General features: G+C 40.9%; 1 protein-coding gene across 3 annotated transcripts in view; it reads left to right on the forward strand.

Moving 5' to 3' along the window:
* LOC134218525 (myosin heavy chain, non-muscle) overlaps window positions 1-16,088 on the forward strand; it is a 189,521-nt gene that overhangs the window by 161,471 nt on the left and 11,962 nt on the right. The window contains exons 6-7 of one of the 3 annotated variants that reach the window (XM_062697635.1): window positions 6,222-6,245; window positions 6,693-6,716. In XM_062697635.1, the coding sequence (XP_062553619.1) occupies window positions 6,222-6,245; window positions 6,693-6,716 (48 nt within the window). The remainder of the gene's footprint in view (window positions 1-6,221; window positions 6,246-6,692; window positions 6,717-16,088) is intronic. The other 2 variants (XM_062697636.1, XM_062697637.1) reach the window with 2 other exon arrangements.

Raw genomic sequence — 16,088 nt, forward strand, 5'->3', positions numbered from 1 at the left:
CCGAACGTGCGTAGCGCTTCTCCTCGATATGATCTTTCATTCCGGTAAATTAGGGTCACCATATGCCGCCGCAAGATCGCTCAATACCGTATTGGGCATTGCGAAGGAAATCACTTCGGTTTGGGAATTTTACGATGATTGCAGTTTATTACTCGCATGGATCAGTGCGCTGGCTGATGCTGGATGGCCGTAAGTGAGCGATTAAGCAATCATTCGATCCGGATGCGTATCGTGTATACTTTGATTACTGCGGTGACTCATCTGGCGAAAAATGTACTTATTTTTGTATCTGGGCTGACATATCCGCAATATTCAAAGACGCTTTCTGTAGTCCAACATTAATTCGCGAACCATTAAGGTATCGACTTAAATAAAACGCTTCTTGAACCGCATATGGTTCATTTTTGAGAGTTTGGCTCCGACGTTGCTTCCTCTTTTTCCAAATATTTTTCCCATTTACCAAGACGCTTATTAACGTCCGCTTCGGTATCAGCGATCTTTAACTTGGTCCTACATACCGTCGCAAATCTCCGTCGTCAGTTTGCGCTTGCCGAGAACCGCTAGAACCTCTTTTCTACTAGGAAACCCGACGAACTTCGTTTCGCCTAAAATTGATTTATTCGCTGATTAGTTCTCGAGTTATGAAGAAATTGGTGTTCCATTTGTATGGGAGCCCCCCTTTTGAAACGGGGCAGGGGTCTCGAATCATCTTAAGAACCTTCCCCGGCCCCAAAAACCTCTACATACAAATTTTCACGCCGATCGGTTCAGTAGTTTCAGAGTCTATAAGGTTCAGACAGACAGAAATTCATTTTTATGTATATAGATATCATCTCATAATCAGTGACTTCCATTACTTACTAGTGGATGATAAGCATTATTCTCGAACTGAGTATTATTACTAGTTACCATTATGGGTAACTAGAAGAAGTAAGTTTACTTTAAAATCTTTAATGCTTGGCGACGAACAACTTCAGCTTAGGCTAGTAAACATGTAAAATATTTAGGTGTGGTTTTGGTTGAGGCTTCCGAGCCTCTTGAAAGGAGGATTCCAAGCCTCTTGAAAGGAGGATTCCGAGCCTCTTGAAAGCAGGCTTCCACGCCTTTTAAAAGGAGATTTCAGAGCCTCTAAAAGGGAGGCTTCCGAGCGTCTTGAATGGAAGCTTCCAAACCTCTTGAAAGCAGACTTCCAACCCTCTTGAAAGGAGGCTTCCGAGCCTCTTGAAAGGAGGCTTACGAACTGCTTGGAAGGAAGCTACCGAGCTTTGCGGAAAGACCTGCCTTTTAAATGGAGGTTCCGATCCTTTAGATTCTAGAATTTAGTCACTAAACATTTTGTTTCACACTGTGCTTGTTGTAATGGCAGGCTTTTATAGGTTTTGATTGAATGATCGACTTGCATATTAGGTACAATACAAAGTTTTGAAATGAAAAAAAAACACAATAATCTAAAATTTATCGAATAGTTTCAATTGGAATTGTAATACATCCGCCACTACGTATTTTTATCCGACGTACTCCCTGGGGCCAGCGTACCTTCGTACCTGTACATGTACAGGTTGAGAACCGCTGCCGTAGGTATTTCTTTAGCAAGCTCATTCAGAAAGTCTTTCAGGCATTCTAGCAGTTGGAGAGAGTTGATTTTGTAAGAAAATTCATCATTTCTGAGGTCCACCTTTCTGGCCTTTATATTTTTTATGTGAATCCACCGTGTCTTAAGCACTAACAGCCCAGTATGCGGGTACTGCCTACGAGTGACATTTCACAGGCGAATCGATTATTTGGTGGGTGTATTAATTGTTAGGGCGTTGGTTGCCTAACGAGCCTTTGCTACCTTTGAGAGCGCTTCTTGGATGCTGACAACTGAGGAGTGTTGGTGAAGAAGCTGTTAAGCGTTGTCTGCGCCCTCCATTTCGCCAAAACCACCGTGACACCGGCCCTTCAATCTCTCTGGTACAGCCGTTCGACATTACAAGGTAGTCATGCTTGTCTACTGCTGCTTTGCAGGCCAGATTCTCTGCAGACTGCAGGCAATCTGAGTAGTTGCAGCCAAGACTGCGTCCACTTCTTCACTGCTTGACACATCCTCTGAATAAGAGTATCCAGGGTTGTGTCCCGACCGTAGATGTCTAACATAGCTCTTCTTTCGACATCGAAACGAGGACATCATGCCCGCTATAAACACTTCACGGCACTCCGCTCTTACCTCTTTGGTGCGTGCTTATTGCATCCTTCGTCTACCCTTAAGGCAGGTTGATCGAAGAGCTGCTATCTCGGCACTCCACCAATATATCGGGCGTCTGCCATTTCTCGGCAGGGCTTTCCTCGGCATGTTGGTTTCGCACGCGGCACGGGCGTTATATGACAGCTACCAACGCATCCACGGTTGGATTGTCAGTATTGGCCTCCAGTCCCAAAGCCGCAGTGAAAATTTCGCTGCCGAAGTGATTGGTCTTCTACCCACGGGCCTAACAGAAATCCCCTGTCCTCGAATACTGCCCACCATAGTTGATGTTGAAGCGATTACTATGGGCCTCTAGTAACGCTTGACCCCTGGGATTGGTACAACGGCTGCCTCACTCCACTTCCTATGCGTTGAAATCGCCCGCTATGACGACCGACTTCCGACCCACTAGGTCGGACGATACCTTGTCGACCATCTGGTTGAACTGTTCTACCCCACCTTGGTGAGGCATAGCAGCTACAATAGAACACACAATTGATCTTGGTTATCGCACCCTCAGCGGATAAGTGTACCACCACTTGGACCGGATACCGTCCAGTTATGCAAATAGCCGCCATCCTAGACCCATCCACTACTCAATTGCTGTTATCAGCATCGGTTATTTCCGCGCCCAACGAAAACTACGCTGATAGGTAATTAACACCACATTGGCGCTTTCTCACTCCTCTAACACATTGTCACCCCCGACGATCTGTCTATGCCTAGCCTTTGCTTCATTGTGTATACTGAATAAAGAGATGATTAGAATTAGATTTTACATCAATCATGATGTGTAATGCAAAGCACAGATTCCGCTGTAAAATGATGATTACTTTTTCAGAAGAATCCGTAAGTCTTAATAACACACAAATTAAAAATCATACGCTATTAAACAAAAAACAAACGAATCTCAATTTGTTATGGCACAGTTTCTCGACATCTGTTTTTGAAAAATGCTCCCCGCTTAGTTCAATAAACAGACCTAAATGAAACCAATCTACCTACCCCTAATTAGAGCCTAATCCAAACATGTTTACGCCAGTTTATATTAATTCAAACACCAATCATAGCTAATAAGAGGGTGCGCGCCCCCTTGCCGTGCCCAAGTGCATCGTTTATTAATATCCATGCATCAATATGTAGTTAACGACTTTTTAGTTGCCAACCCAGTCATCAGCAGTCACCCTCCTGCCAATAAGAAACATTGAAAAGGGAAACCACCATCCGGACCGAACCAGGTGGAGAGGAGACCCACTAAACTACAAAACACACGGATCCTCCTTGCCGCTGTCGCTCTGCGCTGCTCAATGCGCCTTGCGTGGCCATGCGCGACCAGATTTTGCAAGATTCTATAAAAGGCAAGGTGCTCGACTCACCCTCCTTCTCATCAGCTTCTATCCAGCCGAGTTCCCCCCCAATCCTCCATGTTCCACTCCACCAGGCGTAGAGTGCGAGTGTATTACATTCTATTTTTCCCAATATGGAATGAATTATATAATTTGAGCGAAGGTGCTCGTCGTTGTACCCACTTCTCTCTTCCTTTTGCTCTTCCACCCCAATTCCTTCTGCAGTTGTTATGAAGACAGACAACTCCGGATCAACCGGTTGCTGTTGTTGTTGTTCATAAGTTCGCTACAATACTGGAGGCTGCCTTGCCGCGGAAAGTAAAACCACAACATGAATGATAATAATCGTAACAACGGCTACTGGCGCAAATATCGGAAGCCGTTGACTTGATGTTTAGATTTGATTTTCGGAGTACGCATTTTGCTTTTGACTTATGCTCGACCTTTATACTTTGAATCTCGCTTTGTATAGGCACATGGGCAGTGCAAAAAGTGGAACCGACTAAAAGATGTTGGAAGGTCGTGGTCAGTACTGGTACGAGTTCAAGATGAACTTAAATTTAATCTGATTAAAATATTTTTGTCGATTCATCGTTAAAGCCTCAAAATTTGATCATAATCTCTGCTTCATGCATGAATTTATTCCTCGCATAAGACTTTGGCGGCTATGTTGGGGATGTAATTTCCTAATAAGAAGCTTATGTTTGATTTTTTTTTCAATTTGATTGAGAATTGAATTGAACGGAATACGGAAAATATCAATTAACATACTATAGCAGAAGTTACAGAGATAAACATATCTACGATCAGTGTAGATTCTACCACAATCCACAATAAGGTTGACCCGATTTTCTTCATATACCTGGCCACGTCCTTACAAGTGATTATTTCCTAACTTATGTTAACTTATGTATAACTTATGCGCCCGGAAACGAAACAGCTTTCACAGACGAATGAGATAATAATAAGGCTAATATATACAATTAAATATACACTGAGGTCGCTTTTTACACGGTTGATTTTTGGATATTTCTGGCTTTTGGTTTTATTGAAACATTGAGTTGACCCCACCAAAAAATCCACAAAAAAGCAAAGAAAAATCAGGAGGTATTTAAAAAGCTATGGAAATTGTGATAGACATGTAAATTGATAGGGAGGCCTTCCTTAGCCGTGTGGAAAGATGCACGGCAGCAAAGCAAGACCATGCTGAAGGTGGCTGGGTTCGATTCCCGGTCCGGTCTAGGAAATTTTCGGGCATAAAAGTATCCTCGTGGGTGATGTAATGCCAATGAGAAGAAGAAGAAGGGAAAATGATAAAATCTAATCGCAGTAAAGGTGTCCCAAGTGTATACAAAACTGAATGGGGTCTAAATTGCGAGATGGATAAATTCTCATAAAAAGATTAAACAAGCATTAAAATTTAAGTTTTAAGTTGTTTTACGATAAAAGAGGTACAATTAAAGAAAAACAAGAAAAATATATTATTATTTGTAATCATTTTTGAAAAACTAAAATTGTGAAAAACACCGTTGTATAAAAAAAGAATTAAACAGATGAATGAAACGTGTCTGCAAAAAAAAAAATTGCATCACTCAAATTTATTCCGTAACACTTTCTAGAGACAGTATTCTGCTTCTTCTTGATTGCCGTTCGGTGCCTTCTGTACTTTGAACGTGCGTAATCCGGTCGATCGATTTATTTTCAAATACGTTTTTGTCACATCACGGACGTAGCTATGAGATTGGTTTGCGTTTTAAACATTACTAACCATCTGCTCACAAAACACTTTTAGCTACATTTCTTATTTAAAAATTTGCGGTTAAATATTCTTCGCAATGTTTTATTAAACTTCTCGATTGCTCGATTGCAATAAATTCTATTTTTTAAACTTTTCGCACATATTCTTTTTTTGCGAACTGGTGATTTCAAAACGAAGACAAAAATAAGTTACGGCGTCTCTATCTCTAGTGTCTTGCAATTTTATCTTGGATACTCGTTATTTAATTTTATAAATTCTTCTAAATGATTATTATTCAAGTTTCCCATTTTAAACTGTAAGAAATGTCGCCAGCATTTGAAATTTCGTTCGATACTTGCAATGATTCGTTTCCAAACAAACATGAATAGCAGTAAATGCAGCTTGTAATACAGTGTGTAAGATACTTAAATTTACTCGATGTACAGGCTAGATTAGTTTAATAAGGTTTTATTAGGTAACAATATCCGCTAAAAGTATAATTATTTACCACTTTCTGTACAAAATCACCTTTATTTTTTTCTGTAGATATATGAGTTCTTTAAAGTGTATTATATTGGGTTTCGTTTTTCCTATATTATTTTCTTCTTTTCTAATTTCATATATAATCCCGATCCATGCTGCCACATCGCACGTAAAACCTGCTTGCACAATAAAATAATTAAATCACAACATACGTTGGTATCTATTGTTTGCTGTCTTGTATCGGTAAACTATCAATTTACACCTACACTTTTATAAAAAAAAATTAAAAAAAAACACTATGTAAAATCCGTGCGCATCACCATTATTCGGTTTGTGGTTTTGTATGAATGGGCCTGATGAAAACGACTACCCATCGAAACAACTACGCTACACCTGAACCGTTTTCAATTATTTGATTTTCGGACGAAAGCAGCCATCGCCAGCACTTATTATTGTAAGTATAGATTTTTCGTACTATTTTTGATCACCATTTAAAAATGAACTACATCCGTCACTAATTACGCTCTATTGTATTTCCATTCTTCATTCTTCTCGTTTTTGGCACTCTAAACAATTACGACAAAATTATGATAATACACACAAATACATTCACGGTCCATATCGTTCCATCAATCGTGTATCACCAATCAAAAACAATCACCATTCGTGAATATTCGTGTGCGTGTCGTCCTCCTTCCTCCATAATTCAACATTCTCCGCGCTCTGCCTGGCTGCCAACAATTGAACAAAAAAAAAATCGGTGCCAAACTCATTAACAATGCGCTATTGCTCATAATGCTTCGCCAACGCAACGCGTCACTGCAAACAAACACCACAATACAAACGTAAACGTAAACAAAACAAACAACCAACCAAAATTACAAAATGTAACAATCGGCAGGGTGGTCACTCATCAAGCCTATCGGTAAAGTATAACTCTTATCAGATTCAATTCTTGATTGGTTTTTCCAAAACTGTTTTTTCTTCAATTATTTTGACCTTGTTTTTCGGTTTTGTAGCTAGAGTTTGCTGTTTGAAGTATGATGTAGTTAGTTGAATATTTTTATTCTGTTTTTGGTTTGATACGTTTTCTTTACTAACACAATAGAGATCTGGGATTACTAAAAGAATGGCATTGAACGCTATATTCTATGTCTATGTCTATTCTTATGACAAATGATTTTGATAATAGTTGTATCATATACTCCTACATCCATGTTTCAGCAATAATAAAATTGAATGAATAAGAAAAAATATTTCATTATTCTTTAAATAAAAAGGTTAAGTTGCCGCAGTTGTAAATATCAAGTTCACTGATTGTCAGGAAGTCTTTCTTCTTACGATTTGTTGATAGTTCCTGCTTCTTCCCAAATAACCCCCATCGCACAAGAATGTCCTTTATTTCTAGAAAAAAAATCATACAGTACGTTAAAATTCACTACATTTATATCGGTCTACTCCAATTAATATAAGGTACCCTGGGGCAAGTGGGACCTAAAAAAACGCTAGTTCAGCAAAATCGTTAACGTATACTTAGAAAACAGGGTATTTCAGGACATTAGCCACGGATACATCATTATATGCTTCCGTTGTTGAAGTGTAGACGTGTTGTAAGCCATTTATTCAGTTACAAAAAATTTGGTAGTGACATAAATAAATTTACCTGTGGTACCCACTTACCCCTTCAAACGGGGCAAGTGGGACCTATTCTGCTTTATACTGTCGAACGAAACTAATTTGAAGAATGTAGATATAATGTTCATGTTATTTCTGAGTCGTAGTATTTCAGATCATGAATGGAGGTTTATTGCTTGTCAGACTTTTGTTTTTGCAAAAAGAAAGGGATTACAATGTTAGCAAATATAAAAACAAGACAACAGCCGGTTTACTGTTTAATTGGCTATTGTCTGGCTTTCCATTAGCTTACTTTCTTGCCAAATGTGTTAGATGGAAGAGATGAACAAATCTTTGTTCACTTTTCGAATGAATGTTTCTCTGTTTAGAATACAAATTATTCCATAAATCAAAAGGAAGGTTTTTATTCAGGCGATGCGCAGTGTTGTAAATTTGTAATAGAACGAAATGGACAATTTATGTCTTAAGCACTTTATTTATCTAAAAATCTGTTAAACTGATGCGATGTTTAAAAATAACAAAACACAAGAAAAAACCTATTGATCAATTGTAGAATAAATAGATTGTTTGCACTGTAAACGGAAAATTTCGCATAACTAAAACAATTGCTCTTTTCCATGAGGAAGATATTTTCCAGAAAGTAAAATACTCTTTCGGTAAATCAACTGTACACTACTTCTTAACAACGAAACCAACGATATCAACTGCATTTGATTCAGATCCATATGATATATGACTGTCGAAGTTATTTTTCACTAGAAAGCAATCCAAAAACAGGTAAAATGGCTCTATCGAAAATGTTTTTCAAATAGGTCCCACTTGCCCCATGTATGTTAAAACTTAAGGGCAAGTGAAAACTGCAGATTTTTTCGCAGATCGTTTTCGATGTCACACAATTATTTAATTGCTCAAAATTTTCACTTTCCACACCAATGTTGAATTTAGAAACCACTATTTTGTTGGAAATCCATTGAATTAAAATAAAAGTAATAGATTTCGCCGGTAGTTTAAAGTCATGATTAAACAATACCATTAGTATGGTGCCGCAAATGGTTTTGATTCTAAATTTTTTTGTGTCAGGCGAATTCGTTGATAATTCTGCTTCATCTTTCTAGAACATTGTTACCATGAAAAACGTTCACCGATTAATCGGCAGCCACAGTACCCACTTACCCCGTATTTTCACTTGCCCCGGGGTACCTTAACTTTTTTAGGTCATTCATTAGCTTAGGCAGTTCACAGCCACCTCTCTTCATTCACATTCGCCTAGTCGGTTTGTACCTAGTCTTCCCATAGCCACATCTCTTCATTCACATTCGCCTAGTCGTTTTGTACCTAGTCTTCCCACATATGGTAAAGTGCCCAATAGTGGACCCCCAACCCAACCAATAGTGGACCCTCCAGCCATTTTTGCATTATTACAGCACAATGTAAACATTTGGCTATGATATTCAATCGGGAGAACCTACCTTACAGTTCTCTGATTTGATTACATGCATTGGAAATGCTTCTTCTTCTTCTTCTTATTGGCATAACATCCCCACACTGGGACAGAGCCGCCTCGCAGCTTAGTGTTCATTAAGCACTTCCACAGTTATTAACTGCGAGGTTTCTAAGCCAGGTTACCATTTTTGCATTCGTAGGATCATGAGGCTAGCACGATGGTACTTTTATGCCCAGGGAAGTCGAGACAATTTCCAATCCGAAAATTACCTAGACCGGCACCGGGAATCGAACCCAGCCATCCTCAGCATGGTCTTGCCTTGTAGCCGCGCGTCTTACCGCACGGCTAAGGAGGGCCCCATTGGAAATGCTATGGAAAGTAAAATTAGATGTTTTTTTACAATTCTATAAAAAATAAACACGTCCATTATAGGAATATTTTGGGGGTCCATAATAGGGAAGCAGAACATCCCGAAAGCGAACATGAAAATCAAATGAAGTGTCGACTATACGAAAGCAATTCCCTATTATGGACCCCCAGGGGGTTTACTATAGGGCGAATTCAATCAGACTTTTTAAATTTTAATTTCAACGATTAACGTCGTGTATTTGAGTGTTTTATGTATGTATCGTAAAGAGGAGATGCAGAACTTGGTATTAGATATCAAGCAGAATAAATATGTTGAAAATACCTACTCCTTTTGAAAGGAAGAGCAAAATTCCGCTACTAGAGGTCCACTATTGGGCATTTTACCCTAGTTCGCTGCGTTCCGCGCCTTCTTGTACCAGTCGGATCTGATGCGAGCAACATCTTTGCAGGATTGCTGTTTGTCATTCTTCCAACATTGCTGCCCATCGTACCCGTTTCAGCTTTAGTCACTTTCTGAATTCTGGGTTCGCCATTGCTTGTGCTCATAGGTCATCATTCATCTTCACACACCGTTCTCTTTTACACCGCCAAAGATGTTCGTAAGCACTCGTCGCTAAAAAACTCCTACTCAAGTGTCTTCTGTTAGTTGAAAAGATATTTTAGTTACCAGATAAAGATTGTCGCTTCGGTTCCCTTTGTTCTGCTGTCCGAAACATGTGTGGTACCTAACTGTCAAATCGTATGAATTTTTCCTTCATTGACATTCAGATCCCCTATCCTCGCCAGCAAAAGATGTTCCGGACAGCGACGACAGCGACAATCTTTAACTGGTAACTAAAATATCTTTTGTTAGTTGCCTTCATATTTCACGACTAACGGTATTGTCAGCCATCAGCAAGGATCAAAGGCAGACGAATTCATTGACTATCTCAAAAATGTTCTTGTCTATCTTTAAACTGCTTCCTACGGGGCTCGGTTCCAACCACAAGTTTGTCCCACTTTTCAAGCGGATGTACAGATCTGTCACCTTTTCGAAATGTTTGACCGATAGTGTGCGCATATAATCCGCAAAGCAAACAATTTGGCTGGATCTATTGAAAATCATACCCCGGCTGCTACATCCGACTCTTAACAGGACACCTTCTTGCACAACATTGAACAGCGACACAAAGATTCATCACCTTGTCACCCAGTGGGTCCACAAAGTACGTCACGCAAAAATTGACAATTTTCAACCCCCTTCCTCCTTTGTCACTCTTTTTGTATGAAACCCTTAATTTTTTTTATATTACTCGGAACCCCTTCCTCCCTAAGAGCGTGACGTACTTTGTACGTGGCCCCGTCTGCCACCATCCATCGTTGCTTCTATTGGTATTGTAACGTTCCTGGGAAATCCTCCATTGTCCATGCTTTTACATAGCTTTAAGGTTAGGAATCACACACGATGCGATTATCGCTGAGCGACTACGATAGTCACTTTTAGAATACCTTACATTCGTCCGCCAAAAAGTTGCCATTCTTGTATTTCTCGGCATGCGGTTCGAAACCTTTGAATGGCACATCTGCTGCCTCCTGTTGTTGTTTCATTTCCGCTTTGAGCGTTCCGCGTTCTGCCGGGTTCCTTGCTACTTGCGACTGTTCGCGTTGGGCGTCGTGTCAGGTCTTTTTAGAGCTCCACTCACCAGGATTAGGCTAGTGTGCTCTGAGCGACAAATGGTCCGACATTTATCCGGCTTTTTGAAGAAATTCAACAGACCCCACTGTACAATTCCACCACATCCCAGGCAAGCCCCACCATTCTCAGTGGCTTGAGAAGGGACCGTCAAGCTTTAGACTCTATGCTGCTCAATCAATAACAATGTATTATGTACCTGCTCATTAAAATATTCAAGGAGACGTTTCACTCACAGCCTTTCTTGCGTAGCTTCAGCCGTTGGTAGAGAAACACACAATTCGACAGGATTCCGTTGTCAGTAAAAAAATTCTTCAACTTACTGTTTGAAAATCCATCACACCGTATCGTTTTCAGTTTTCCTCCGAACTGGGTTTCTATCATGCTTGTGTACTGATGGATTTCCTCAAACGCTTCAGATTTGCATTTCAAGAGATAAACTATCGCGTAGCGTGAGTTATCGTCGACTAGCATCATACTATACCATTTTACGCTAGCTGTAGTTACCTTGGATGATCCAGAGAGATCGGTATGCACCAACTTTTCTATCGCTCTGCTTGTTTCCCGATTGCCTTTCACCTTTTGCTAATTTTCTATACTTCCGTCGAATGAGCCTTTCCGTGTGATTTTTTTTTAATTTTTCACCTATTCCAACTGTTTGCGTGTTTCTAAAAGATTAGAAAACTCCACCTTCATGTACTCCATCGTAAGGTCCTCTTCCGGCCGACTCTCAAGAGCGATTTTATAAGAGTGAACGAAGCATTGCAACCACCCAATGTTGCTTTAGTTCTTCACTCATCGCAATAACCCGATTTGTCAGATTATTTTTAAAGATTGATAATAACGCAGGGTCTGTTCAACAAGCATACTGTTGAACAATAAATTCTAAAGTCCATCACCCTGCTTCAATCCGTCTAAGGTCACAAACGAGGTTGACACTTCGTCTGCAATCCAAATACTTTATTTCGAGCCATCCAGCGTTGCACAAATCAAATCATATGAAATCAATGAACAGATGTGGCCAGGTGTGAGCCTGCAAGTTGAACTCCAGGAAATTGTCAAGAATCATCTGCGGGCTAAACATCTGATCCGTCGTTGATGAGCCCTCACGATAACCTGCCTAGTATTCACCGACGAAGGACTCCTCAAGCGACTCTCAGTCTTTTAAAGAGGATACGCGAAAGGATTTTGTACGCCGAGTTCAGAAGGGTAATCCCTCTGTAATTGGCACCCTCTTTCCCTGATGCCCTTTCTTATAGATTGGGCATATGAGGCCATCCAACCAGCCGGCAGGCAGTTCTTCATCCTTCCATATTTTCTGGATAATGTGGTGCATTGATTGATGCAGCTGCTCATTTTCGAGTTTGAGAAGCTCGACCGGGATTTCGTCCTTCCCAGTAGCTTTACTGTTTTCAGCTCGTTTAGAGCCTTCTTAACCTCGTCCAGCGTTAGTGGTTCCACAGCTTGATCGTCGCCGACTATGTCCATCTTTCTCCTTAAAAAGCCTTCATTTTCACCGTTCAACAAATCATCGAAGTGCTCCTTCCACCTGGCTGCCAATATAGTCTTGTCTGTCAGCAAATTCCCCTCTCGGTCATTGCACATGGCGGGCACTATCACAGTCTTATGCCGCACGCCATTGATAGTTGCGTAAAACCTCCGCATATCGTTTCTATCCATGGTCTCCTGCGCTTCAGCTATCACGCTCTCTTCGTGTTGCCTTTTTTTTCTGCGTTGGCTTCGTTTCTCTTCTGCCCTTGCTACACTGTACCGCTCTCTGTTGGAACGGGTACGAGCCACTAGCATTCGACTCCTAGCAACATTTTACTCGTCCGTCACTCGCTGGCACTCCTCATCAAATCAACCATTTCGTTAGCGTCACTGTGCAGTGCCTAACACTTCCTACTCGTGGATATTTTCCCACAATCTGTTGACGTCGCCAGATTCGATGGCATCTTCTATCCGCTCGTCCAGCTCCTGGTGGTACTGTTCAGCAACTCCTTCAACTGACAAGCGTTGGATATTGAAACGCATCGTTCTGTTGTTTCGTGAATTCGTGCCGCTGGAAAGTCGCGCCCGAATTTTTGCAACTACAACAAGATCCGAGTCGATGTTCGGACCTCTGAATACATCTATAACATCCGAGAAATGTCGTCCGTCGACCAGCACGTGGTCTATCTGTGAGCAAGTGTCTCCACTCGGATGTTGTCAGGTGTGTTTGCGGATATTCTTACGTGCGAAGTTGGTACTGCTTATTGCCATCCCTCTAGCAGCAGCAAGGGTTCCAAGTCACAGACCATTATCAGTGGTAGCGAGCGGAATGAAGGCTTTCCGTACCAATGACAAGGCGAAAGAAACTTTCTCTTCCGATCTGCGCATTTGCATCCCCGATGACAATCTTTACATCATGTGTTGGGCACTCTCCGTAGGCCTTACCAAGGCTCTCATAGAACTCATCCTTCACGTCATCAGGCTTACCGTTTGTTGGGGCATAGATAGATGCTGATCAGGCTATAGTTGAAGAATTTGCCCTTCAATTACACGCAAATGGACATTCGATCGCTCTTCTTTAATTCTTCTGCCAAAAGTCGTTCTCCCAGCTTTCCTTCTCCGGAATTCTCTAAAGCGGTAACTAGTCAATCGTACGTCTCCGGTCACGAATAATTGAGATATCAAATCGCTTTCTTCCAACTTCGCTCCAGCAGACCTTAGGTGTCGGAAAAGTTCATCGAAAGCTTTCAAATGTTTTCTAACGGATGAACATTCTGGCAACTTCAACTTTGCAAGCTGCTTTCGAACGAGCGTATGAGACGAAACAGATTTCTCGGCATAAACGTTTTCCAATATGATCCAAATTTGTTTAGCGTTATCCTTTTCTCGGATTAGGTCGTCGTGAATAAATGAAGTAATGAGATTCGCTGCTCTACAGTCCGGTTCTGTACACTTCGCTAGTTCTTCTGGCGCTGCCGGAGCTTATTCTTTGCGTTGTTTCCAACAGACTATTGGACTTCATATTTTTTTTTTACCAGGAACTCCCAATTTTCGTAGTTGGTACCCTTGAACTAGGGAATGTCTTATAATACAGCAACCTACTTACGTGCGTGGCCCATAACCTTTTATTGATTGGTAATAACGCAGGCTCGAACAATTTGAATAATATTGATTGGACTTCCGTTTTGGCTGCGGGTTTAAATGCGAATGACAAAAATTAACGAATAAACAAGTGCCAATACTGCCGTAATCTGAAAAGTGGCGTATACGCCATTTTCCAAAAATGGTGTTAACGAGTACTACTCATCGAGCTTTTTAACAGAAAAATGGAAAACATGCATGTTGTAAAATGGCTGTTACGTCACTTTTCCAAATTACGGCAGAATAACCCTTTGGTTGCTACGCTTGTTAACAATTAAATCGATTACTGTGATTTATTAACAGATCTGCCACTTCTTCGACATGCTTCCATCATCTTGCAACCTTTGCGAACATGTACCTACATGAAAGTATAGAATACGCACTCGCACCTTACTTGCAATGAATATCGTTGATATTACGGTTTGAGTCCGTCCCTCACAGGTTGTTGCTCGAACCGACCCGTGCTTCCGCATGCTTGGCTTTCGTAATGGGTATCGGGGTGGCTCCGTAAATCTTCTTCCACCTGATCGATCCACCTTGCTCGTTGCGCACCTCCCCCTTTTCCCGTCGGATCGTTATCGAGAACCGGGTTATAATCGGACATTCTGGCTACGTGTCCGGCCCACCACAGTCTTCCGATTTTCGATATGTGAACGATGAATGGTTATTCCAACAGCTGTTGCGACTCGTGATTCATTTTCCTTCTCCATGTACACCCCGCCGTAGATAGTAGGCAACACTTTCCTTCCGAATACCCCAAGTGCGCGTTGGGCCTGACACCAAACTCAATAAATTTGCAGAGAACCATTCCCCCAAACATTTCCGGGGGACTATAGCGCACAGTTTTGCTTAGAGTGCTTTGTTGACACTCGGACGATAATCGGCCGTACCTAACATGGGAAACAGACGCTGTTGTGAGCCGTCTCTCTTTGGTAAACAGGCTCTCAGTGGAGGATCGTCGTGTCAGGCCCTCTGTGAAGACCCGTTATCATTTATTGACAGCATGCTTAGCGACAGATGTTTGATTTTGACACGTGTTGTGCTTCGAATGAGAGCTGTTTGACGTTCATAATATCAGAAAACATACCGTTGCATAGAACGTGGTCGATTTGTTTCCGTTACTCTGCATGTGATGGCATTGGCATGCCCCAAATGCTCGTCGACGCACACTGGGGCAGCCCTTCCTTCCCGCATAAATCCAAACGATAGCCGAACCATTATTGGAACGGTATACGTTCTAGGTTGAACCATAATGATAATGGTACTTAACCATAACCGTACTGTAGTCTGATAACGTTTTGACCATAGTGACTATGGTTTTCGTAGACCGGACTGTATGAGCAACGGGTTGTTAAGAATGTTAACCGTAAGAGAAAACGATTTTCTTCATACATTTTTGGAGGAAAGATTGTATCAGTACTATATTGATTATGGTTCGTAGACCGTAAACTTCATTTATTAGGGTTGAGATAATTGTTTTACCATAAATATGTATTGTTCGAAGAACTTAATGTTAATGGGTAACGATATCAACTATGTCCATGATATATTTGTAACTGTACGAAGAACTGTAAATTTGTATGCGGGTTGTCCAAACATTGAAAAACCTCTCAGTGTGACTTCTTCAGAGAAGTTGTTTGTCACTTAATTTCTATGAACCTTGCTTAAAATTTCAAAATTTCAGAGCCTGCTGTGATGATTTATTTGTTTATTTAGAAAATAAAGACCCAACAATGAAATTTGATCAGTAATTGTACTTTATCAACACTTTTACTATCTAATATAGGGGGTAAGACGGCTTTGGCAGATTTTGTTCTATTGTAGGCAGGGGAGTTTTTAACGACCAAATTTTATGAAATTTGGCCACAATTTTCTTCAATATGCAAAGAATGTTTAGGCCAAATTTGAGCCTAGTCAGTCATAAAAAACCCTCCTGCCAATAATAGAACAAAACCTGCCAAAGCCGTCATTCCCCCTAACTCAAAATCAAGGATAATGACAAAATACACGATTTTTGGCGGTGATTCAGTTAGAAAAAAAAAAGA

This window comes from Armigeres subalbatus, chromosome 2, assembly GCF_024139115.2.
Source record: "Armigeres subalbatus isolate Guangzhou_Male chromosome 2, GZ_Asu_2, whole genome shotgun sequence".
Lineage (NCBI taxonomy): Eukaryota > Metazoa > Arthropoda > Insecta > Diptera > Culicidae > Armigeres > Armigeres subalbatus.